General features: G+C 36.7%; 2 protein-coding genes across 4 annotated transcripts in view; one reads left to right on the top strand and one right to left on the bottom strand.

Annotated features, from left to right (window-relative positions):
* Ir8a (Ionotropic receptor 8a) overlaps positions 1-24,886 on the top strand; it is a 465,956-nt gene that overhangs the window by 35,360 nt on the left and 405,710 nt on the right. The window lies entirely within an intron of this gene.
* Positions 10,744-22,965, bottom strand: LOC111516082 (uncharacterized). The gene is made up of 2 exons (XM_074170543.1): positions 20,704-22,965; positions 10,744-14,573 (listed from the first exon to the last, which is right to left on the bottom strand). Exon 2 carries the CDS (start codon positions 13,367-13,369, stop codon positions 12,428-12,430), a length of 942 nt encoding a protein of 313 aa, XP_074026644.1. The 5' UTR covers positions 13,370-14,573; positions 20,704-22,965; the 3' UTR covers positions 10,744-12,427.

The following is a 24,886-nucleotide window of genomic DNA, read 5'->3' as shown; positions in this document are numbered from 1 at the left end:
GGTCAGTGTAGACAATTCCTTGCTCGCCATGTATTGGTGGGCAGGGTTGTCGAGGTCCGTTTCTGAGTTTTTTCTGCATTTGCCATGCAGATATATCTTCTGTGCTCAGTTCTTCCAGACGGGTGATCCACTGTCTTTCTCGGATCGCTTTCAGCTCTTCTTTCAGTATCCTGTTTGCTCTCTGCATGCACCTTTTTGTCCATCGGGGCACGTGTTCTTTGGTACTGTCTTTTCAGGCGTCTTCTTATTCTTATTAGTTCCATCGTTTCTGGTGGAAGGTGCTCTTGGAAGTTATAGCGCGTGACTGGGACTTCCCTCGCGCTTCTTTCCGTTGTTTGTATGATCGCCTGCTGTAGCTGGTCCATGGCGTTCTCCAGATCTGTTGTTGTCTCGATGCGTGGTATCTCACCCAGCGCGTCGTGTATGGCTCGCTGGAATCTTGTCCAGTCTATGATTCGCTTTGTTGGGTTGTCTGTTTCCACTTCTCCCCTTCCTATTGTGAATAGGATGGGGTTGTGGTCTGACGAACCTTCATCTAGTACTTCCATCTCCGTAGTATCGACGTACTGTACCAGCGCGATGTCAAGAGTGCTTGGGACTGCGTTTGCTTGCGGGTGGTACGTTGGGCTGTTTGATGCTACCACCTCGATGTCCTCAAATTCTTCTAGTAATCTTACTATATATCTGCCTCTTTGTGTTTGCAAATCTGCAGTTCCAGTCTGGCGACTTTGCGTTGAAGTCGCCGATGGCCACTGTGGGATGGTGATCTGGGAATAATTCGGCCATGTCGGTTCTTTCAATTCTTCTACCTTGCGGAGGTAGGTATACCGATGATATTTTCAGCTGTTCGTAGCGTCTCACATTGACTCTAACCGCTACTACTTCTCCGATTTGGATTTCTGGTTTTCTTTCTTCGTTATGCTCTAAATTTGTTTTTACTAGTAGCGCAACGCCCCCTGCGGCGTTGCGCCCCCCTGGCCTGTCTGTTCTGTATATGTTGTATCCTGGGATTCGGTAGCTCTTTTCGCTTCTTATCCGTGTCTCCTGGAGTGCCATGACGTCTATGTCCAGACGTGATAGCATTTCCAGTAGCTCGTTTCTTTTGTTTGTGAAACCATTTAGGTTCCACGATCCTACAAGTAGTCTATCTGGGACTCGTGCAGGCATTACTGTCTCCCGGGTGCTTGTAGTAAGGCGGCTAAGACCGCTTGCGCGATCTTTTGTTGCTCATTCGTCAGGTTTCCTAGGATTTTGACCAGCTCGTTACCTCCGGTTTGTTGCGCCTTTGGTGCTGGATTCTTTTGGGCTGGCAGACTCTCCGCTACTCGAGGCCTGTTTCCTGCTGTGTTTACTGCTTTAGGTTTGGGGAGCATTCTGCATCCCCTGTAAGTAGCCGGATGCGCTCCCTGACAGTTTGCGCATTTGGCTGGCGTTTTCACTGGTTTTTGGCAGTCTTTTCACGCAACACGCAGTTGCGTGGCAGCACCTCTGTGCATGCCTGAAGAATTGACAACGATGGCACTGTCTTACCACTCCTTTCTTTGCGGCTCCGCCCGCACTATTAAGTTGACGCATGTTCTTAAAGCGAAGATCTTTTTTTGATCTTTGCGGACCTTTACTAGGAACAATGGTGGTATTTGTCCAGTGCGTCTGGATCGCATCCTATGGCATTCGATCACTTCGAAGCCCTGTCTCGTTAAATCTTCAGCCACATCTTTTCCTTCTACGTTTTCGGGATCCCCCGTATGACCGCGTGGAGCGGTACATCCTTTTTGAAGGTATATGTATGGAATTCTAGGCGGAATTCCTCCAAGAATTTTGTTGCTTTGCGCCATTCAGTCTCGTTATTGGTGTGGACGTAGATCCCGTCCTTTGTTAGTCTTGCCCTGTGATACCCGATTCTTTGGGCTTCCAGTCCTTTGGAAATTTCATTCCACCGCTTGCTGTCGTGGACAACAATTGGCGGCGGAATCGTGGGGTTTGTCTGGCTTGTTTTTGTGTTAGTTTCTGTTGGTACTTGTTGATTTGGCCTGTGGGTTGGCCATATTGGGACCTCCTGGTTTTTGTCATTTTTCTCTTGGGTTGGTATCCCTTTCTCATTTTGATTTTCTGTCGTTGTTGGCGGCCCTGCTATGATGGCTGCCGTTTCCTTGGTTGGCTCGGTTGGCGGCCCTACTGTCATGGCTGCCGCTTCCTCTGTCTCCATGACCTAGTGGTTTTCTTTTTCGGCTTTCTCCTTTCTTAGTTGTCTCTTACGTGTTTTTTTATTTTTCTTTGTTTCCACCCTTTGGAAACTGTCGTCTGAATCGGGTTCCGAGCTTACCTCTGGGCCTCTCGGCCGCTTGGTTGTTCTCGGGTCCGCCTTTTTGTCGGGGACGCTTTCGTTAATGTCGGTAGATTGTTCCGGGGTTTTATCCTGGTCCTTGTCTGGTTTTTGGTCGTCCTTGTTTTTATTTCTTCTAGTCTCCTCAATTTCCACTGTTGATTCCTTTATCTTCTGTTGTCTCTCCGCTCCTTCTTTTTCTGTTTCTGAGCTCGTCCATAGCTTGTTTGCATTTTGCAAACTCCATGATATATTTTTCTTGCCAGATGGCAATGTCTCCTTGTAGTTCTGCATTTTCCCCCCTCCTATTTTCCTTCTCCATATTACTGCAGGCAGGATCCTAGTAAACCTAAAAAGAGTAAAATATCGAATTCTTTTTTGTGTGTGCTTACGCACACTTAGTTCTGAAAAGAACTAGATTCTCAGTGTTTAGATTAACGCAACACTAAACGTTTTATAATCGCACTGATTTTAAATTAAAATTCTTAACGTAACCCTTTATGTAACACTTCAGCTTCCACTTTGATGTTTACACTTCGGCGTAGTGAATCTTCATGAACGAAGAATGCAAAACCCTGCATATTTATACATTCGTGAACTAGCTCTAATCGGCCAATCACAACGCTCAAAAAATCCCATCCATTTCGGTCGACCAGAAAATCGATAATCACGCCATTCCTTCAGCCAATCAGAAGCCGGCTAGCCGGTGGTGTGATTTTGCCCTGGGGCGAAACCGTTGCAAAGACATGCGATTTCTCAACTTTTTCCCAGAAAAATTCCAACTTCACATTCGGATAGTATTCATCCATCCGAACCGAAAAGTCTATTGAAATTTTTCGATATCTCTATTCCTTCTGGCTGTAAAATGCATTTGAAAGTCCCAAGATTACGATTTGGTCGGAGCTTTCGGCGGAATCCCTCCGATGATTATAATTCCAAATCGGACTAAAATCGGACAGAAATCGTTCTAGTACCAATCGAAAGCTAATTGAAAGTTCTATCGATGTCTCTTAAAGAAAACATGATTTCCCTATCTAACTGAGTGAAAACGGCATTTTCCTGAAAATGACCGGTTCCCCTATATAGAATAAACAAATGCTATTAATCTTGCAAAAGATTTTCTAACACTTAGGAGATGATATTCCAATGCTGAGTATCCATACTAAGCTGAAAATATCATAAAATTTTTTTTTCCGATTTTCCAATTTTTCTCAGAGTGTGTGGAGCTCGCACTGAGGCTCAGGAAACAAAGCAAACAGTTTTATTTCACGACATATCCCCGATGGTCCGCCCGAACTCGATGACGTTGGTGGTTTCTGTAAATATCGGCAGGTTTTTCAAACTCAGGTTGATTGGCGGCCACTATCCGCCGTGACGGTCTGCGGCAATAAATAGTTACTGTAGATTGACAAATATAAGTTATAACTACATTAAGGACCACTATCAATTTCATAACACAATACTTCCGATTAAACCGATTTTAGGAGCCTTCAATATCCGCCGGGGGTGCTCACCAGGGAAATTTTCAGTAGTAAATGTTTCTTAACCTTGTGTTATGTTCTGTAATGGATATGATAAACTCAAAACATAGAATACACTAAATAATAACTTTCTTGTTTTTTGCTGTTGGATCCAAACTGCTTCAGGGAAACTATTATGACAAAGTAGGGAGGGATCAAGGAGTTTTAGGAGAAGCAGTGTTCAAGAAAGCTTATTTGAACAAAAGAACAATTCACACATTAGTCTATACAATAAAATCACCCTCGCGTATATCTTATTTCTTTTCCGATCCAGCCGCTCCGAATATTTCTAATTTCAAAAACTAAACTACTCAACTAAATAGATTTATTGTATCAAACCGAGAGCGGTGTTGCCGAAACTTAAATTAATTTTCCTTAAATATATACATGCCTAAACATACCCCCCACCCAGAAAAATTGTTTTTTTTCAGACTTGTCAAAAAAAAACAAAGAACTTAAGAAGTCGAAAAATCCAATCAAACATCAGTATGAAATAAAAAAAAATTTGAATTCGAAGATAATTTTCATTTATTGGGTGGGCAAGGGACATAGCTTTACAACAGGACGTTCAAATGCTCCTTTGCTGGTTTTTAAAGTGACATTCCGCACCCTGCCATCCTTTCCTGGATGTCTGAAACCACGGCTAAGGGCCAATGTAAGGGTGGAGCGTTATCCATTTTCAGGATAACTACTGAACCCACAGTTATATTAGGAATATCTTTAGTCCATTTCGAACGCATTTGTAGACTCGTCGAATAGTCCATCCTCCAGCGTTTCCAAAAATCCTGTACCATTTTATCGATCAACTGAAACCGGTTGAGTCTATTAATAGGCACCGCTGTCACGTCCTCTGAAGGAAGACCCCGGGAAGGAACCAATGTGAGAAAATGTGCCGGAGTTAATGCTTCTGGAGCCATGGGATCTGCGGATAAACGACATAAAGGTCTGGAATTCAACAGTGCTTCAATTTGAGTCAGTACTGTTGAGAACTCCTCAAACGTTAATACCTGATCAACGATTACCCGATAAATACGATTTTTTACCGCCCTGACGTTACTTTCCCACAAACCACCTTGATGCGGAGACTCCGTTTATTCCTAACTCCGTTTCAAATGAATCAACTAAATCTTGAGAATTGATATGTTCATTAAATTCTTTAAGAATTGATTTTGCCCCTACAGAGTTCGTCCCGCAATCGGAATAAATAACCCGAACTGGGCCTTTTCTAGCTATAAATCTTTTGAAAGCTTGTAAAAAATGATTGGTTGATAAAGGACTGACCAATTCCAAATGTATAGCTTTCACCCACATACAAGCTTTATGCACTGATGCCTTTCGCTTCCTACCCAACGTAATTTTAAGTGGCCCGAAATAATAAACCACTTTATGTAAGAATGCACGAGCTTCTCTAACTCTGGCAGCGGGTAAGTCTGCCATAAGGGGTTCTACATTCTTAGGCTTCAAACGAAAACAATGTGTATTCTACTCCTAATTAAATTTCTTCCTCCTAAAATCCAATAGTTCTGTCGCAAAATAGCCTCTAATAAGTGAGCATCAGTATGAAGATTGATCTTATGATAAAAATCTACCAATTTTTCAGTCAGAAAATATTTAGCTGGAAGAATCAAAGGACGTTTCTGACAAAAATTCAAATTTGAATTAGCTAATCTACCCCCCACCCTCAGCAACCCATCTTGCAAAAAAGGGTGTAATTTGATTAACCTAGATGAGCAAGATCTATTTGACTTCAACATCTGAATTTCAAAATCAAAATGTTTAATTTGAATAAGTTTTATCAGAACCAACTCCGTAGTATGGAGATCCTTTGATTAAATAATTTTTTTATTAGGAATAATTTCCAAACGTCTTAAAACCCATACTATCATTCGTAAAATTTTAAGCCACGATGAAAACCGTTCAAATAAATCTAATAGAGGATGATGAAAATCTAAGTCCGTATTATCATTCAGTACAATTATATCTTCCTTCCCGAAATTTTTACCCTCTTCACGAAAAGAAGGCCATTCATTTGGGGGTAATTTTATCCATGCGGGTCCATGTAACCACTGAGGATGTCTAACTAATTGTTCAGGAAGTAAACCACGCGATAAACAATCGGCCGGGTTTTGAATGCCTTCGATGTGATACCACGAAACTTCGGGTATATTTTCCTGGATTCGAACGATCTGATTCGCAACAAATACATCCCTAGATTGAGGAGATTTCAACCAGATTAAAGCAGTGGAAGAATCTGAAAAAGCTAAAGTTTTCATGATAAAAATCCGTTCTTTATAGGTTTCTAAAACATATTTAACCAAATTAGAAAGCAAAAGAGCAGCTAAAAGTTCCAACCGTGGAACGGTTGATCGTTTAGCCGAAGATATCTTTGACTTGGCACACACCAGCTGAACTTCCACATCATTATTCGATAGTACACTGCGTAAGAAGAGGACAGCTCCATATGCATTCAAACTAGCATCTGCGAAAGCTAAAACCATTACAGGGTTTCGTTCCATTGCTCCTATATGCCTAGGTACTTTGAATTTTTCAAGTTCCCCCCATTCCGATCGTATCTTTTCCCAAATTTCTAAAATATTCTCTGGAGGCATCTCATCCCATTCCAATTCCAATGTCCACAAATTTTTCATCAATATTTTTAAATACAACCCAATCGGATCATAACATTTAGCCACCGTCGACAACATTGTTCGTTTTGTACATTTCTGATCCGGTTCATTCACCTAGAAACTGAAAACGTCAGTTTCTGTATGCCATTGTATACCTAATACCTGTGTATCTGAGGAGAAAAATACATTTCCAGCTAACCGATTTTCTATGGGAATGTCATTCAATAGTACCTTTGAATTTGTAGCCCATTTTGTTGAGTCAAAACAACCAGATTGAAATAAATCAACTGATTCCTTGTATAATTGCGCAGCTTTCTTTTCCGAATTTAAACTTGTGCAAAAATCGTCCATATAGGTATCTTTTGACACAAATATAGCCGCCAGTGGAAATTTTTCTCCTTCATCTTCAATTAATTGTTTGATAGTACGTAAACCAAAAAAATGTGAAGATTTGAATTCAAAAGCTACAACTTTTATTCCGTAAGTGTCAATTGGACGATCTGGACTAAAACGCCACAATAACCTTTGATAATGCCAATGATTCTCAATAACATTGATCTGCCTATATAACTGCCGAACATCTGCTGTCAATGCTACCTTGAACAACCGAAAATTCAATAGTAAAGTAACTAAATCTGCCTGCAACTTGCCTCCCCGGTATAAGATATCATTTAAAGAAACATTAATATCCGTAGGAGCACCAGCGTCTAGCACTATCCGCACCGGAGTGCTTGTACTACTTGGTTTAATCACTGGATGACGACCAATATAATACGATGACGCTTCGTTAGGGTCAATATCCACTAATTTCATATGACATTGGTCTATAAAATCCTGCATTACTTTATTGTATTCAATCCGTAAATGCGAATCCCTTTCAAGTCTTTTTTCCAAAGAAAGTAACCGAACTTGTGCATTATTCCGCGAATTTCCCAAACTTCCTTCCGGCGGAAACTTGAACGGTAACGCCACTGTAAATCGTCCCGATCAGTCCCTACTAAAGGTACTGGTATATATATTTTCACATTCTATATCTTCGGGATTCAAAGCAAAACCTTTAAGTATTTCCTCAAGTTCCCAAAACTTACGAACAAGTTGATCAATTGAATTTTCCTCCTGCACCGAGAAAAATACTGACTGATTTGGCCGTACTATTGGAAATTGTCCCATAACCACATAACTTGAAGTGGTTTTCATCGCTACAGAAGAACCCAATACCCCCGTAATCCGACCTTCTTCCAATATATTAGCGAACATTTCCACTCCCAAAATTCCATCGATTTCCGCAGGTTTATCGGAATTATCATCCGCTATTTCCTCCTTTTGTAAAGTGGGAAATGCGCTAATGTCAACTTTAAATTTTGGCAATTTGTTAGTGATTTCATCAAGCACTAGAGCCCTAAAGTAAATAGGCTATAGGAGTTCTGGCCCATTCCTTATGGAGATTAACATGGAAAATGGCTAAGGTCCATTCTGGCGTTTTTCGTTCCTTTCAAGGTCAGGCGTACGGCAGAGAATCGAGCAGCGTTATCGCGGTTTGGAAGATAACGATTCGAGCGCGTTTGGAATGAGAACAAATACAGGGTATTAAAGAAATAAAAACATGGTTGCCAGCGTTAGAGAAAAAAACATGGCGGCAATGTAACGAGCGTTGAGTGGAGTAAACAGGGGTGCGTCAATATATATAATTATATATTCAATTATAATTGAAGGAACATGAAAGTTTAACGGGAATGTTATACTTCAACGCGCGATCCCTCGATGTGTGTACAGGGTGTCTCAAAATACATAATTTAAGAAACATGGTAGTTTAACGGGGCTCTATCGTTTTAACGTATGATTCTTCAATGTATACAGAATGTCTCATTCAAGAAAGGAACATGTCAGGGGGGGATTATCCCAATCAGAAACGTTGGGAAATGGTGGAGTGGGAGGGGGGGGAAAGAAAACACGCGGGAGGGTAATATTTGTCAACGTAATAGAAAAAAATATGGTTGCTATATAGGACGTCTCATCGTTTAAGAAAAAAACATGTACATATACAAATACGTCAGCGTGGAAAATAACGGTATAATAGTAATAATGAATGAAAAAATTGGATTGAAGATTGGATTGGATGACCACGGGCGTGGAAGAAAAAAAAACATGTCTGTCATCAAAATATACAGGGTGTCTCAAATTAAGTCATTCAAGAAAGTTTGACGGGGCTCTATTGTTTCAACGTGTGATTCTTCAATATTTATGGGGTTCTATCGTTTTGTCGTGCGATTCTTCAATATATACAGGATGTCTCACCCAAGAAAAAACATGACAGTTTAACGGGGCTTTATTGCTATTCAGGCTCTTTATTGCTCGAGGCTCTATCGTTCTGACGTGTGATTCTTCAATGTGTACGGGGTGTATTATTCAAGAAAAACATGGCAGTTCAGCGGGGCTTTATTGTTTTGCCGTGTGATTCTTCAGTGTGTACAGGATGTCTTAAATACGTCATTTGAGAAAACATGGCAGTTCAACGGGGTGCTATCGTTTTGACGTGCGATTCTTCAGTGTGTAGAGGGTGTCTCAAATATGTCATTTAAGAAAACATTACATTTTGGCTCAAACTCCAATGCTTTTTTTATGGAGCTTAAGTTTAGTCATTTTCAGACCTCGTAGCGAAACCTTGTGGAATACCCAACTCGAGGTAGATGTGACGTGTGTGATAGTTATACGATGCAATATATATGTTTATATGAGGAAGAAGTGTATATGAAGTCAGCGTGGAGTAGAGAAAAAACAAAGATTGCAGTCGAAAGGGCACTAAACCACATTTTCGTTATTAATAATAGTCGGATCATCACGCATAGTACGCCAAATGAAAGGAGAGGAAATGTAGAATTTATCGACAGAGAAAAAACAAAGATTGCGGTCAGAAGGGCACTAAGCCACATTTTCGTTAACCAAGTTAGCATCATCAGGAAGAGTCAACCAGATAAAGGTGAACATAATAGAAAAATTCATATAGGGTGTCGTTTAAGAAGGAAATGTGGTTTCGAGGTAACGAGGTAACGAGAATCTGGGAGGATATAATGCGATAAAATGTTCAGTTTTGTCTCGAAAAATGCATTGGAAATTTTGCAAAATTTCGATGCGTTGAAATAGCCAGTTTTGTCATTTTAATCGCATCGAAAAAAATGCATTTTTAAAACCCTCATTTCTTCTAAAAGCCCATATGATTTGCATTGTATCGCGCCACGTAAAATGAGGTAGAAATAACATGAGAGTCGCTTTAAAAAATGTCCAAAATTTAGCGCGATAAAACGTTAATTTATGCCGCGATTATCACATAAAATATTTCGCAAAATTTCAATGCGTTGAAACGTTATTTTTGCCACACATTTTCCAAACAAATAACGCATGACAAAAAGATTGAAAATCGTTTATGGTATAAACTAGAACCGATTTTTCGGTTCCAAATAATTTTCGTCTGAAAATACAGACTATCAGCCAATAATATTCATCTCAAAATTACTATGAAAATTTAGTATTCGAAATATCGAAATGATTTCCTTCATATCATTATTTAGGATGTTTCGCTAATCAAATATTTTCAAAAAATAGGAATATCGTCTAACAAAAAGGCAGTAAACTGTTTGTAATAGGAAACAGAGCAAGAAATTTATGTCAGGTTCATTGTGTGAAGAAGATATATGACAACGGTACATATATTTCAGAGCACTCCATGCCATGTTTTATGAAACAGGGCGTCTTAGATTAAGGAAATTTTTTATTGATATACAAGGCGTATCAAAATACTTCTGTGATAATACCTGCATAATACGCATACCAATACCAATGCATAATACGCGTAAACATTATGATATACAGCAAGGAATTCATGTCAAGTTCATTGTGTGAAGAAGGTATATGACAACTGTTGAAGTTGACCGAGTATAAGAAATTCTGTACATTCCTCCAAAATGACAATTTGCAAAGTCCGTTTCCACATCACCCAGGAGGTAGGACTGCGCATGCGTTATCTTTTTTTTTTATTGTGGAAGTTTCCCCAGTAGGCATATCATAACCACAAAAAAAGTGTCTTTGAAGTTACTGCTTGTGCACTAATACTTAAATTTTGTCATCGTAGGGGGAGTGTTCAGAAATACCTAATATCGAATTTACATCATGGCCAATGATATTGAAAAAAGTTTTACATGCAGGCGTTTCCAGCATTTGAGAAGTAATAATTTTTTAAGAGATTTATCATTGCGGGAGTGAGCAGAAATAGTCAATATCAAATCATACATTTTATTTTAATGAATTTACAAAGTTATGATATATCCATTTCTTCGGCTATGCAATAATGCCCCCATGGTAAAGTTTCATCAGAATCGGGTATTAGATATCTTTTATCATCTTCAGGGGAAAGGGCGATCTTCTCCTGGACGATGGATTGCACTTGATATTTAACAGAGCGAATTAGTCTCTGAGTGATACTCATACATTTCCAATTGTTGAGACATTCTTCATAATCATCAAATGTGATTGTGGTTTTCACAACCGATGTTTTAACTCCCTTCGCTTTCTTGGTGCTCCCCAAATTCTTCAATTCCATCGCAATTTCATCTTCATCATATACCTCATTCAGCAATTTTTTTTTTCCTTCTCATAATCACCCTCAGTTGTTAGTACCTTCGTTGCATATAATTCAGAACGAAGTCCAACATAGTCCGTCATCGGTACGCCATTGTTCTCGTCCTTCATCATACCCAGCACTTTTTTATTCACCAAAGGAACGTTGAACTGATTGTTGGATGGATAATCCGAAGTATCGAAGCGTTGATGACAGTCTCGCTTCATTATCTCGTAGGGGTCTTGTCGCAGCTCGTATATGAGAGAATCGGTGTCGGTATACATAACGGTACAGCCGTCTCCGAAACGCTCCACCATATATCCATAGTGGAAGTCATAGTTGGTTGTCTTTGCCAAATCCAAAATAGCTTGTCCTACATATATAGGCTAGTTTAGGAAAATTTGCAGCTTATTAGGCTCAACAGCCACCAAGTTTTCATTGAATATGGTGCAAGATTTGAACTCAGGCTTAGCAATGTAGGCTCCTGCTCCATATCTACCACTCCATTCGGTGAGAAGTCTGATGTTAACCCTTTTCCGAACGTTCTCCATAGTTTTACCGAAGACTGCATTGTTCATTAACTTGTATAAATTTTTTTCAAACTCGTTTGATGCCTTTGCGCGTAACTCTGTATTTAAATCGATATAGGACTTCAGCCATGGACTTTGTTTAAATTTCAACAATCGATGGATTTTCTTCAATATCAATCCATGTGCTAAAGCCTGCTTCAATGCTCTGTAATGTATGATATATTTCTCCTTCGGTTGTAAAGTAGCCATCAACTTTGAAAGCTGTTTAGCTTTTACTGGAGGTTTTCTCGTCTTAGGACATATATGTTCCGGGCAAAATGGTAGATCTTTATGTTTGTCATGCAAATGCCGGGGATATTCCAAGTCCACTTCCAAAATGTATCCTTTATCGGCATCATCATGAATTTGAGTGATATCTATGTTGGAATCTGTCCACTCAAAGCCTCCATATGGAAGATATTGGCTCATTGCCCACCCATACTGATTGTTGACATCATAGTACATCATGAATGTTGTTGGTTTGGAAGGATCGTAATTGTTGATGTACTTGTTATTTGCATGCGATCTCTTTTTTTAGCAAACTTGGCTGAGCCCCCCTCGTATTCCACGCTCAACAAAGAGGAACATATCAACATCGGTGAGAAGTTCCAACTCAATCCCTGTATACTTCAGCATAGCATCCCACGTGTAGCCGGGTAACGTGAAATAATGTGCAGGATCGAGTTTATGTGAGTTGATGATGCAGGTTCTGAACATTTCGAAGACATCAGCTAGAAGGAGAATATCAGTCTTCATATATAAGTCCACATAATCACCTAGATTCTGACAGTTGAAGGTGGGGTCCATACATCCTGAGCTCGTTGATAAAAACGTCGGGGGCAGAACTTATTTTCCAGTTTATTATAAAACTTATCCTGAGATGGTAAATATGGTTCATCGAATCGTCTAAACGAATCTATATAATCATATGGCATAACTCCATTCTTCGTTAAAAGTTTGGAGTGTACCATAGGCACATCGGCAAACTGTGACTTGAGATTGGGAAAATCTGGAAGATACGATGCTAGTTTATCTAATGAAGAAGCCATGAAACGGAACGAGTCGATGAATCTGAATTGAATTGGTGTATCGTCAACGTGTTTTGTGAAGGAAATATACTTTTCTTTGGTTATCGGGAGTAGATCAACCTTTCCAGCCATTCTTGTAGCGATGTCTCCAACGATGAAGTGTGCGTCATATCCACTCAAGTTATGAAAAACAACAGGAACAGTATGAGAGTCCTTATAGTTTATATTACACCCTTCATGCGCGGGGCCACGATAATTATCACATGGTATGAGATGGTTATGATCGCGTATTTTCTTATCTCCGGGAGTGAAGGGTTCTTCGCAGATGTGGCAGTGTGTAGCTCTTCGAAACTCAACTTCTTGCTCTGCAGTCATATCGATGTCGAATGGACACCAAAACACTGTAGTCATATCTTCAGCTAGTTGACTCATCTCATCAGCGAACCATTGCATACAATCCTTTCCACGATATGCCCTATAGAAGGATAGAGTGTCATCGTATGAGCACTTCAAGTAGTAACCCACAGCTACCGGAATATGATGTTGAAGTTTTTTAGGATCATCAGTAGGCTTCAGAATGGATTCCAAATCGGCGTATACGACGAATGGAGCCCTTTCTTTGTTTTTGAAATTTTTAAATTTCAAAATAGCTTTTCCAGGCTCTGGCATCTTTATAGCTGCTTCATTCATTTTCACACAATCCTCAGTATGTTTTTGTAATTTCTCTTGGGATCGAAAGTAATGTAGGCAGCGATCACAAAAGGACTTTTGACCATGTGCTCCACTCAACTGTTTCGATAAGAGCCTTGATAAGTTTTTTATCTATACGTAGTGAAAGCGGACTGCAGTTTCAGATTCATCATAATTGTCTTGAATCAGCAGTAAGTTCACATGTCTATCTTTCTTTGCCATTGTGAGATATGTAGGTAGGATGATAAACGTTTTACATTTCTTTTGAAGGATGTAAACATTGATGGAAACGTTATTCTGCTTCTCAAAGTTGGGAATCTGCTTCAAAGTTATAGGAAACTGGATACCTTTCAGCTTCAATACCGTTGACTAGTGGGGGTAAGATGAAGTACGATCAGCATGTTTCTGCACAGGATACAGAGCAGAAACGACAGCCCAGGCGAAGCAAACTTGGTCATCATTCTTAACATTGATACATGCATGCTTCTCTCGGATCTGAGGTGGCAACTCAATGTAGGAAGAGCCAATCTGAGGAGTAAACTTGTTGATGTTAACACCCAGATTAACCACTTTTTTCAGCGCCCAGCCGGAATCACGTTCTTGGAACTCCTCGAGATCTTTCATTATTGGCTCAATAATGTTATGGTGGAACCATTCATCCAGATTGGTGTCTCGGTAAATTGGGGAGTTAGAGGTGGTGAAATACTTGTGATCTCGTAGTACTTTCGACCCTTCCGCTATTTCAAATACACCACAGAAAATCATATTAACTTTCACAAATTCATCCTTTTTGAGGGCATCATGAATGCGGCGTTTAAAGATAGCATTTGAGTCAATCAAGAAAGACCTCGGGTCCTTATGTTTAAGATTTGAGATTACGCCAGACCAGATTCGGCTACTGAAGGCTGAGTCAGTGTCATCCCAATGAACCCGCTCTCTAGCACCCTCAGGTCGAGGTGTCTGCCCTGCCCCCTTTTTCTGCATAGCTTTGAATTCAGTACGCATTGTCGTAATGTTCTTCAAACACGCTTCTAAATGTTGCTTCTCCCCCACAGAAGTTGCATTCTTCATCGCTTTGCGAATTCTTCTCACACCCTTGATACACTCCTGAAGACCCTCTTGAGCAATTTCATCATCATAATTTGGGGTTATGAGCCCGAGGATGGTGGCAATATATCGCACAAGATCAGCAAACATTGACATGCTGTAATTACAAAAAAGTTAAACGTTCAACGTTCTGAAGAAGACTAATGAATAGTGCAAAGCAGCTGAATACATATCTCTTAACTACAGATTATACTGCTTGATATAAAAAGGGGGTAGGGAGGGGATAATTGAGGGTTTATTTCATAAATAAAATCCGCATCATCCAGTTCATACCTAGCTATTATCGAAGATGGAAGCAATACGGTTATTTTTCGGTCATCAAGCTGCTAAGAAAATTAGACAGTTGAATATTAAAAGTGATTTGATTCGACAGTGGTATTGCGATAAAACAATCTCCTGTTACATTATTTACGTCAACGATAAACCAATAGCATTTGCGCTGCTGTCAACCATGGATTTCGACCCTATGAAAAAACATTCTAACCCGAAAACTCTCAATTATATTCATACGTTGGAGGAGTACCGCAGAAACGGATATGCTACAAAACTCGCTCACATTAAGAATCACGAAGAATTTACAGCTTTTTGCAGCAACAAGGAATCTGAATTTTTATTTGAAAAATGTGGTTGTATACAGGCTGATTCACGGTGGATGACACATTGGACGTTTCTGGTGAACCAGACAACGGATCACTTTGAAAATTTGATGGAGGGCATATTCGGACATTCTCTAGCCAACTAAAATATTTTCGACAATGCGGTGTTGCCGCTTCTATTAAAAAGCAGTAGCAGCTTTGATTTTTCAAATGGAACACTCTGTATATAATATTATTTTTGGAATCTCCAATAATTGCCCGACAACTCGTCCCGATATTTCCCTATACCTATCTGTTACCGTTTTCGAAATAAAAATTAATTTCAATTTTTTTCTTCGAAAATCATGACTTCTAAAAATGCCGATATCTTTTAGTTAAGAAGTACTATGATATCGAAATTTGGTTTGGAGTTAGGTGATACTTGGACACTTCCCACACGTCAGCCTAATCTCCGTTACTTCAATACAGGGTGGTAAGAAAATACAGTTTTTTCTTTTGCTTGAAAAAGTTGCTGAAATTTGATTATTTTAAATGGAACACCCTGTATATTATTGGAAATTATTGTTCTGAATTCCTATAAATTTCTTGAGGTTCATTGGCGGTAGATTCGGATACATTTCGTTGAACTTTCTACATGTTCTGCTGATAATTTTGTCACACTGTCCAAAAATAATAAACAAATTCATAAGAACTTCGTTTGAATAGTTTTGTTCCATCGTTTTGAAGGTATTTGCAACTTCTGAAGTGTCGAAAATGTCGATATTATTAGGAGAATGTCACAACGCTACTGTCAAATAGTAATCATGGCCTGCTTATCAAATACCGAATGGAAATACCATTCTGAAGGGACATTTTCACAAATGAATGTTCATAAGTCCGAAATTTGACTAGTTAGGTATAGGTACGATATACATAGAAAGAAAGAAAATTTCAGCAGTTTTCCGAATTTTAGGAATGTTATTTCGAATCGCTAGTTAATATTCAGTACAATTAGTCCATATAGTTGAAGGTTTCCATTCAGAGAATATATTGTGTATATTTGTAGTTTTTGTAGTGACATATATCAATAAAAATGTTTTGAAGTGAACAAACAAAAAATGGATGTAAGAATGAACTCTGCTTACTGAAGATGAATAATGTATTAAAACATGAGCTCATCTTAATGGACATTAATTAAAATTTTGAATGAAGCGGAGAAAAAATTTTGTATTGAGGGATCACACGTTCGAAATTGCACACGGAAAACTGAGGCTTTCATCAAACTCCAGTCGCCTTGTTTTTTGGAACGTTCTGTATATGATTTTCTTCTCAATGAGACGTCCTGTATACTTCGTTTATTTCAATGGGATTGCACGTTGAAAATTAAGGCTCCCGTCACACTCCAGTCGCCTTGTTTTTTGGAACACGTTAATGCAGGCATGTTTTTTTGGAATGATGCATTTTGAGACATCATGTATACATTGAGGGATCGCACGTTGAAAACTGAGATCCGCGTCATCTTATATTATCATTTTATTGTATTATATTTTATTTATTTATATTTTAACAAACGTCAATGAAACATCCTGTATACACTTTTTTAAAAGGTCATGCTATATATTTTTCACTTCAATGTGACATCTTACACAATTTTTAATTAAACAAACAAAAATATCGTATGAAAGATTGAACTCGTACTAAACGATAAAAAATTTATTGAAACACGATTTCATATGAATGGAAGTCAGCAATAGAAATTTTCGAACGAAGCAGAGAGAAAATGGTGCATTGAAACTACCTTTGGTGCAATTACGCATATAGACTTGTTGGAGTGAAAATAATTCAATAAAATTGTTTGAACTAAACAATGAAAAATGTTGTATCGAAATACAACTTCATATGGATAGTATCATGCCTAAATTTTGAGGTTTTCAAAATTGCCTTGAGTAATCGTTAGCTAAAAGGATGTGTATACATATAAACAACTAGAAAAAATACAGTTCTTTAATAAACTTCAAGTAACAATTTCTCTGGATGAAAACCACTGTTTATACCTGACTTTTATCAGGGAAAGGTGGATGGAATTCATTATTTATACCTGACTTTTATCAGGGAAAGGTAGGTTCTTCTAACACATTTAAAAAAAACCTGAAGTTTTCGAATTTACCTAATGGATTTGTGAAACACGTTTTGTCATCGCTGTGTAAAAGTGCTGAATATAAAAGTTCTTGATGACAAAATGATACAATTGTCTCATGGATACTAAGAGTAATAATGTCTTAATTCTGACTTTTCAAATTGCAAAAGTTACACGAAAAAACTTAGTACGCCGATCCAACCCATACTACGCAAAGCGTAAACTAAATAGCGATAAAAATTATTTCATATACACATGAAAAATATTTTCAATGTTCCTTTCCTCTATTGAATTTTTAATAAATATTTGTGCTTTTACATTTCACTTTTTTCACTTCCCACTCCTCAGTAACAGCCCCATTATTTTGGTTTATTAATCGTCAGAGTACACAGTTTCAAACTTTATCAAAGTCTTTATGAGAGTTTCAACATGTTTGTTATTTCTTCATCATAAGCACACACCGTTTCGAATTCTATTTAAGTCTTCATCAAAGTTATAACATTTTGGTTACTTGTTCAATTATCAAGAAACCCCCCCCTGCTTTTTTTATTTGTATCTTTTATCCCTTCTCAGTCCCCATCAAAAGTTATAACCTAATATTTTCGAAACTACTGTGGTACACTATGATTCACCTATGTAATTTATTCTTGCTGCAAATGAAAATTAAATAATTTATACTATAAAATATTCGTGAAACTGAGCCTTTGGGTATACCGCGCTTGTAATTTATAAAAAAGATTATGAAAACTGGCACATCACAATTCACCGATGTAATTGAACCTTGAGGCATATCAAAATGCTATAATTTATACTATAAAAATGTTTATTGTATAAGTTTGAAAATGTCTATATAGGACGAAACTGCAGTAACATTAGTTACAAATAAAAGTGGTAAAGAAGATATAAATTTTCATTTCTCTTTTCGTCTAAAACCTAGCAACATTCTAAAAAGTGGTAAGCAATAATTCCCCTACCTACGTAATTGATCCTTGTAACCTACCATAATACCAAGATTTATACTATAAAAATATATTAAAACCGATTCTTGCGAAATACCATATTCATGCTTTCAATATGTGGGGGGTTGATAAACAAAGTCTCCTATTTTTCTTGTTTGCTTTAACAAAGTGTCGTGACATTTCACGTACATTTGTCTGCGACGGAAAAATATGTGTTCACACAAAAACATTTGAGCATACATTGGAGACTGTAGCTGAGTTGTGTAAGCAATAGACATTTTGCAACGATTTTTTCTAATATTTATTCAATTATCAAATCAGTTTTCAACAATGCCAGGCTGAAGTTTGATGAACAATTTTTCAAACTGCTATCTGTATATGAAAATTATAAATGTACCTTAAATTCAATGAAATTTTCTTCTCTGATGTATTAGAACAGTAAAACTCCCTGCACTGTATAATCGTTGTTAAATGAGTACCCAACTAATGACTCATAGCTATAACCTTCAACGTGATAAAAAATTACTTCGAAAAATGTTTCAAATATATGACTTTAATCAGTATACAAACAACAGCCCAATTCATTGAGACAAAATATTTAAACTGCTACAATTCTAAATATAGCGTATGCATCTCATCTGAGTGCGATTATAATTTTTTCAAGTTGGAATATGATTCAATACATACATTTTATCAGTTATAACCGGATAATGTTTGCAGTCAATGATGGCGAAAAAATAAACGTTTGTTTCTAAACTTTATCATGAAAACATTTTTGCTCATGATCGTTCATAACACTTTGTTTTCATAGATTTTTTTTCAAATAAACAAAACTTGTTTTGTATTAATAATAACATTTCTAACTCTCATATATACCTACAACATACGCTTATAATGGTAAATACTCATCAGAAAACAACTACTTTTTCGGCTATTACCACGACGAGAATTGAATCAATCAATTTTCAAAACATTCTGCAGTGGAATAGGGCAAAAATTTTCTTTACAATTTTCGTATTGTAATTGTTGGAGAATGTTACAACTTGTATTTTTTCCATCAATTTTCATAAATTTGGTTGTGAAATTTGTTATAAAATTAGTTGTAGCTTTCATATTTTTTTCCACATCATAAATCTTGTACATGAATATTGGATCTCCTAGTGAGAAACATTTAACAAGTATCTACGGAAATTTATTTCATTATTCCTGAACTCCTTATTTTATAGTGGAATTTTAAAAAAACGTTTTACAAGTCTTGTTGATTTCTACACCAAATAATTTTGTATGTTGTTTTTTGTTGTTACTTTTCCACTACTATCTACACTTGGAACATTTAAATTGTTACTTGTTACAACTTTTGTGGTTTTCATATCCAATCAGAAGGTTGGTCTCATTATTATGAAAAATTCTACCACTTCATCACCACCTCCATAATTATGATAATAGTTTGACTCCTCTCTCGTAAAATGTTCACCATAGTATTTGTAGTGTATCAATTCGTTTTTATGTAGATGGCCTAATAACCGTGACAATTATCCGCCTCATACTTCCCAATATCATATTTCATTCTCGACTTGAAATGTGAAATGAAACGAGAATTTCTGAATATTCAACTATCTACTATTTGAAACCAAATTTCACATTAAATTTCATAACTATTTCCTACTCTACTCAAATCAAAATATACTCTAATCTAAATATATGCTAATATCGTAGATACTATAATGAGAATTCTATAAAGATCAAATTCCATTTGGTATGGCGAAAAAATATACGTGTTTCTGAACTTTATAATGAAAACATTTTCCATCGTGATCATTCATAATACTTAATTTTCATAAAGTTTTGTCAAATAAACAAAAATTCTTTTGTAATGATAAACACATTTTTTTATTCTCATATACACCTATTATGGTGAATACTCGTCAGAAAACAACTACTTCTTCAGCTATTACCACGACGAGAATTGAATCAATCAATTTTCAAAACATTCTGTAGTGCAATTGGGAAAACACTTTTTTACAATTTTCGTATTTTAATTGTTGAAGAATGTTCCAAATTGTATTTTTTAAATCAATGTTCATAAATTTGGTTGTGGATTTTTTTATAAAATTAGCTGTAGCTTCCATATTTTTTCCACACCATAAATCTTGTACTAGAATATTAGATCTCCTAGTGAGAAACATTCAACAAGTATCTACAGAAATTTATTTTACTATTCTTCAACTCCCTATTTTGTAGTGGAATTTTGAAAAACTTTTCATAAGTCTTGTTGTTGATTTCTTCACCAATTAATTTTGTATTGGAATTCTTGACTAGTGTTGAATTCTATAGTTTTTTTGTTGTTACTTTTCAACTACTATCTACACTTGGAATATTCAAAATGTTATTTCTTACAACTTTTGTGGTTTTCATATCCAATCAGAAGGTTGGTCTCATTATTATGATAAATTCTAACCACCTCCATAATTATGATAACAATTTTACTCCTCTCTCATAAAATTTTCACCATAGCATTTGTAGTGTATCAATAAGAGTAAATTTAAATCTACTCACTTCTAATATTTTATTCTTTGGATGTCACCTCAAATATGTTCTTGGATATGTCACTAATGCACACCCACACACACACACACATACACACACACACACACACACACACACACACACACACACACACACACACACACACACACACACACAAGTCACTCGAATTAAAAGGGTTTCTCAATACGCGTCAACAGGAAATAGTTATAGCCATAAATAATTCTTTAGCGATAAGTGACTTCAGACCCCAGATATATGCATAAATACATGTTGCCAAGTTTATTAGCGAAACATGCTAAATAACGATCTGGTTTCCAATCAATTTTCAAACGGAAGCTATAAAAAGACGTACTACTCGATATTTCAATTTACCAAGTCGTCGAATGATAAATACGATTTCACTATAAATAATATATTTACCAATCGATGGTTTAAACATATAAAATGGAAATATAAAATCATAGTGTTGATGAAAAATACATCATTGATTTGATCTTCTATCAACAAAAAAATAAATTATATTTTATTCTATCAAAAATCGGTTCTAATAGTTCATATCATAAACGATTTTTGATCTTTCCGTCATGCGTTATTTGTTTGAGACGTTTTTTGAAGCACTAAGCCAATCTGTATACGCGTATTTTGCATTGTTTTACTCACTATCAGGTGTTGTCAAAAAGTATTTTGATACGCCTTGTATACGTTTCTTCTGTAAAAAAATCAATCGAAAATTTCTTTAATCTAAGACGCCCTGTTTCATAAAACATGACATGAAGTGCTCTGAAACATATGCACCGTTGTCATATATCTTCTTCACACAATGAACCTAACATAAATTTCTTGCTCTATATCATGAAATTGAATTTCAGGAAATCCACCTGCGAGAAACCAAAAATAAAAAAACAATGTTTCAAATTATACGAACACTCTCTCAATAAACGACAACATGAATGGAAGTTATTCGTAACTTACTATGCGTTTTATTCAACTAGAAAGCTGCTCACAAAATGAGCTTCTGTTTACTACATAATAAATGTGTATATAGACAAGATATGGCATTGTCAAAGGCAACTAGATAAAATACGAGAAAAACTCTTATTCAGCTTGGAGGATTCTCGAGTAAAATTCATAATCACGTTTTCCGGTTCTGAGGCTGCCATCTAACATCAAAACAAATTGTGCGGTATAATAATTACTGTAAGAGATATTATTCGAGAAAAATGTATGTCAGCAATTACCGGTTCTAATCTTTTATTCATTATTAAAGATTGAGAAATATCAGTAATTGTTATTTCTTATCTTCTGATGTATGTAGGATAAAAATGGTAGTCCAGGGTTGGCTTGAGGAATACGTAAATACCTCTGAACCGTTTTGTATTACAAAATAATTGAAAAAAAACGTTAACCGTCAAAAAGTATGTTTAGAAAAACACTCAAGTATATTAATCTGAGAAAAATTTTGGAAAATTGATGATAATTCAACAACAACTCTCACCACCTTTGAATTACATTAAATTTTAATAATTTTTTTGTGAAAAAGTCAAAGACGTTTAGAAAATCTTGCAATAAAAATTCATAAAGTGAACATGAAAAACACTTACTTTCAGATAAAATCGTTACACTTGTCACTATTATCACTGATACAACTAACTCATCATTTCACCTCGCAGGAGGTATTTATAGGAAAATAAGTGATGACATATTTCAAAACCAAACAAAGAGCCTTTGTTCCGTCGCTTTGAGAACTGCATATCTCTGGGTGCTGATTCGGCATTGACAGTGATCAATGTTACCTTGGTTAAGAATAGGAAAATAGGTGATGACATATTATGCAATCAAACAAAGAGCCTTTGTTTCGTCACTTTGAGCCACGTTTCTGGCTTTATCAATAAGTGATAGCGATAATGCTGCATACCTATATTATATATTTTTACCAACTTGAAATAAAAACAACATTTACTCAATAAAAATATTTAATTTTTTATTAAATTTCATAATTGTTGTACAACTCTAATCAAAATTTTTTCTCTAGCCTAGTTGCGTATTCTGGAACAAATTCAACAATTTTTTTTAAATGACGAAGATCTTGAAATATATTTTTCAATTCACATTTGAATGGTGTATTATTTGGAATTGCGCCTGCGCAAATACTGCTAACTGACCCTCATTGACTGATGTCGAACGAATCAATTTCCATTATTTACACTAGCCTTATCGCATATTTCCTTGGAATTTCACCCACATTCGGTACGTTCACATATTGAACAGAAATTATTGTAGCCGGAAGTATAAAATTTGTTTTTCAGCATCGTTGACGACATATTCTACACTCTGAGGCTGGAACACTTTGTCTTGAATGTGTAAATTATTCAACTGCTTGAGAACCATTTTCTTTTCCTCATATAATTGAATATCTTTACTTATTTGTTGGACACGTCTCTCAAATTCCTCTACTTTACGTCTGTATTCTCTGAATGCCATTATACTACTCATTTTTGTTTACCAACGACGTACGGAACATCGTTTTCCTTCGAAACTTATGCAAAACAACGTATTTTGAAATGTCATTGTCGAATACTTCGCTCTCCCATTACCCTCACGTTGAGTCCACAACGCTTAACCTCACGACACTTTTGGATCTCCTCTTTCTCCTGATGATGCTAACTTGGTTAACAAAGATACGAGACGTTGTACCCTTTTGGCATGTTGGAATGCTAGACTTCTGTTGAACCGACATGTTTTTTCTTGAATATATTTTGACGCACCCTGTACACACATCGAGGGATCGCGCATTGAAATATAACAGTCCCGTTAAACTATCATGTTCCTTAAATTATATATTTTGACGAACCCTTGTATACTCGACTCAATGCCCGTTACATTGCCGTCATGTTTTTTTTTCTTTAACGCTGACAACCATGTTTTTATTTCTTTAATACCCTGTATTTGTTCTCATTCCAAACGTGCTCGAATGGGTATCTTCCAAACCGCGATAACGCTGCTCGATTCTCTGCCGTACGCGTGACCTTGAAAGGAACGAAAAACGCCAGAATGGACCTTAGCCATTTCCCATGTTAATCTCCATAAGGAATGGGCCAGAACTCCTATAGCCTATTTACTCCCTAACTGTATATTTCTTTTGTAGATTATACTGTGAAACAACTGTAAAAATTGTACTTCCCTTACTTTTCTGAATAGAACCTCCCAAACCGTGAATCGAAGAATAATTTTTTGAAATCTTCAAGCCCAACCTTTTACAACATCCGATTGTCAGTAAATTGGCTTCACTACCCGAATTTAAAATAAATCTAGCTGTAGCTCCTGCAATTAAACTCGTTTCAACGAAAACAACCATAGAAGTAAGCAAAGTTGTATAGTTGGAATCATCCTTTAAATAAACCGCATTAGGTTCTGAACATAAATGCACATCAACCGTTGATGTATCATTACTAACCGTTTCCCTCCTTTCAATGTTTGATCCTGAGGCCGCATCACCATTCGATCCAATAACTTGATTTGGTTTTCCCAAGTGAAGCAAAATGTGATGTTTTTTAGAACACTCCACACACAACCGCTCGATAGGATTATTTTTTACCCTGTGCTTGTTTGACAAACAATTGTAGCACCAGCCATTGTCCCTAACCGCTTCATATCTTTGTTCCGGTGACAAAGACTTGAATTTATCACATCTACCCAAGTAATGACCTGTTTCCTGACAGAAAACGCATGTCATTCCTTCTTTTTTCCGTTGATTTACCACAAACGATTTGATTGTCTTTATCGATTTATTATTATTATTTGACACCGATGTTGTTTTATCACGACGTAATATTTTTGCCTGATTTTGTATGAATTTTATTAAATCTTCATAAGTTGGAATTTTGGAACTCTTTTGTTTCATTTCAAAAACCCTTACAGAATTATGATCTAACTTAGCTAAAGCCTGATAAAACAACATGAAGTCTGCTAAATCTGGTGAATTCAATTTTTTCAATGCCGAGACCGCTACGTCAAATTTTTCTAGAAATACATCCAAATTTCTTGCCGATTCACTTTGCAACGGCTTGAAATCAAAAATTTGTTGTAAATAACTGTCCGCTAACATCCGTTTATTTTCATACTTTTCGGTCAGAGCCTTGTACAAAATATTATAATTATCGCCGGTGATAGAAAATCCCGCACAAATTTCCGA

Source organism: Leptinotarsa decemlineata, unplaced genomic scaffold, assembly GCF_025532065.1.
Source record: "Leptinotarsa decemlineata unplaced genomic scaffold, Ldec_3_MD MMD2_P_RNA_scaffold_11, whole genome shotgun sequence".
NCBI classification, from domain to species: Eukaryota; Metazoa; Arthropoda; class Insecta; order Coleoptera; family Chrysomelidae; genus Leptinotarsa; species Leptinotarsa decemlineata.
Note: the sequence above shows the minus strand (reverse complement) of the source record. Positions and strands in the feature narration are given on the sequence as shown.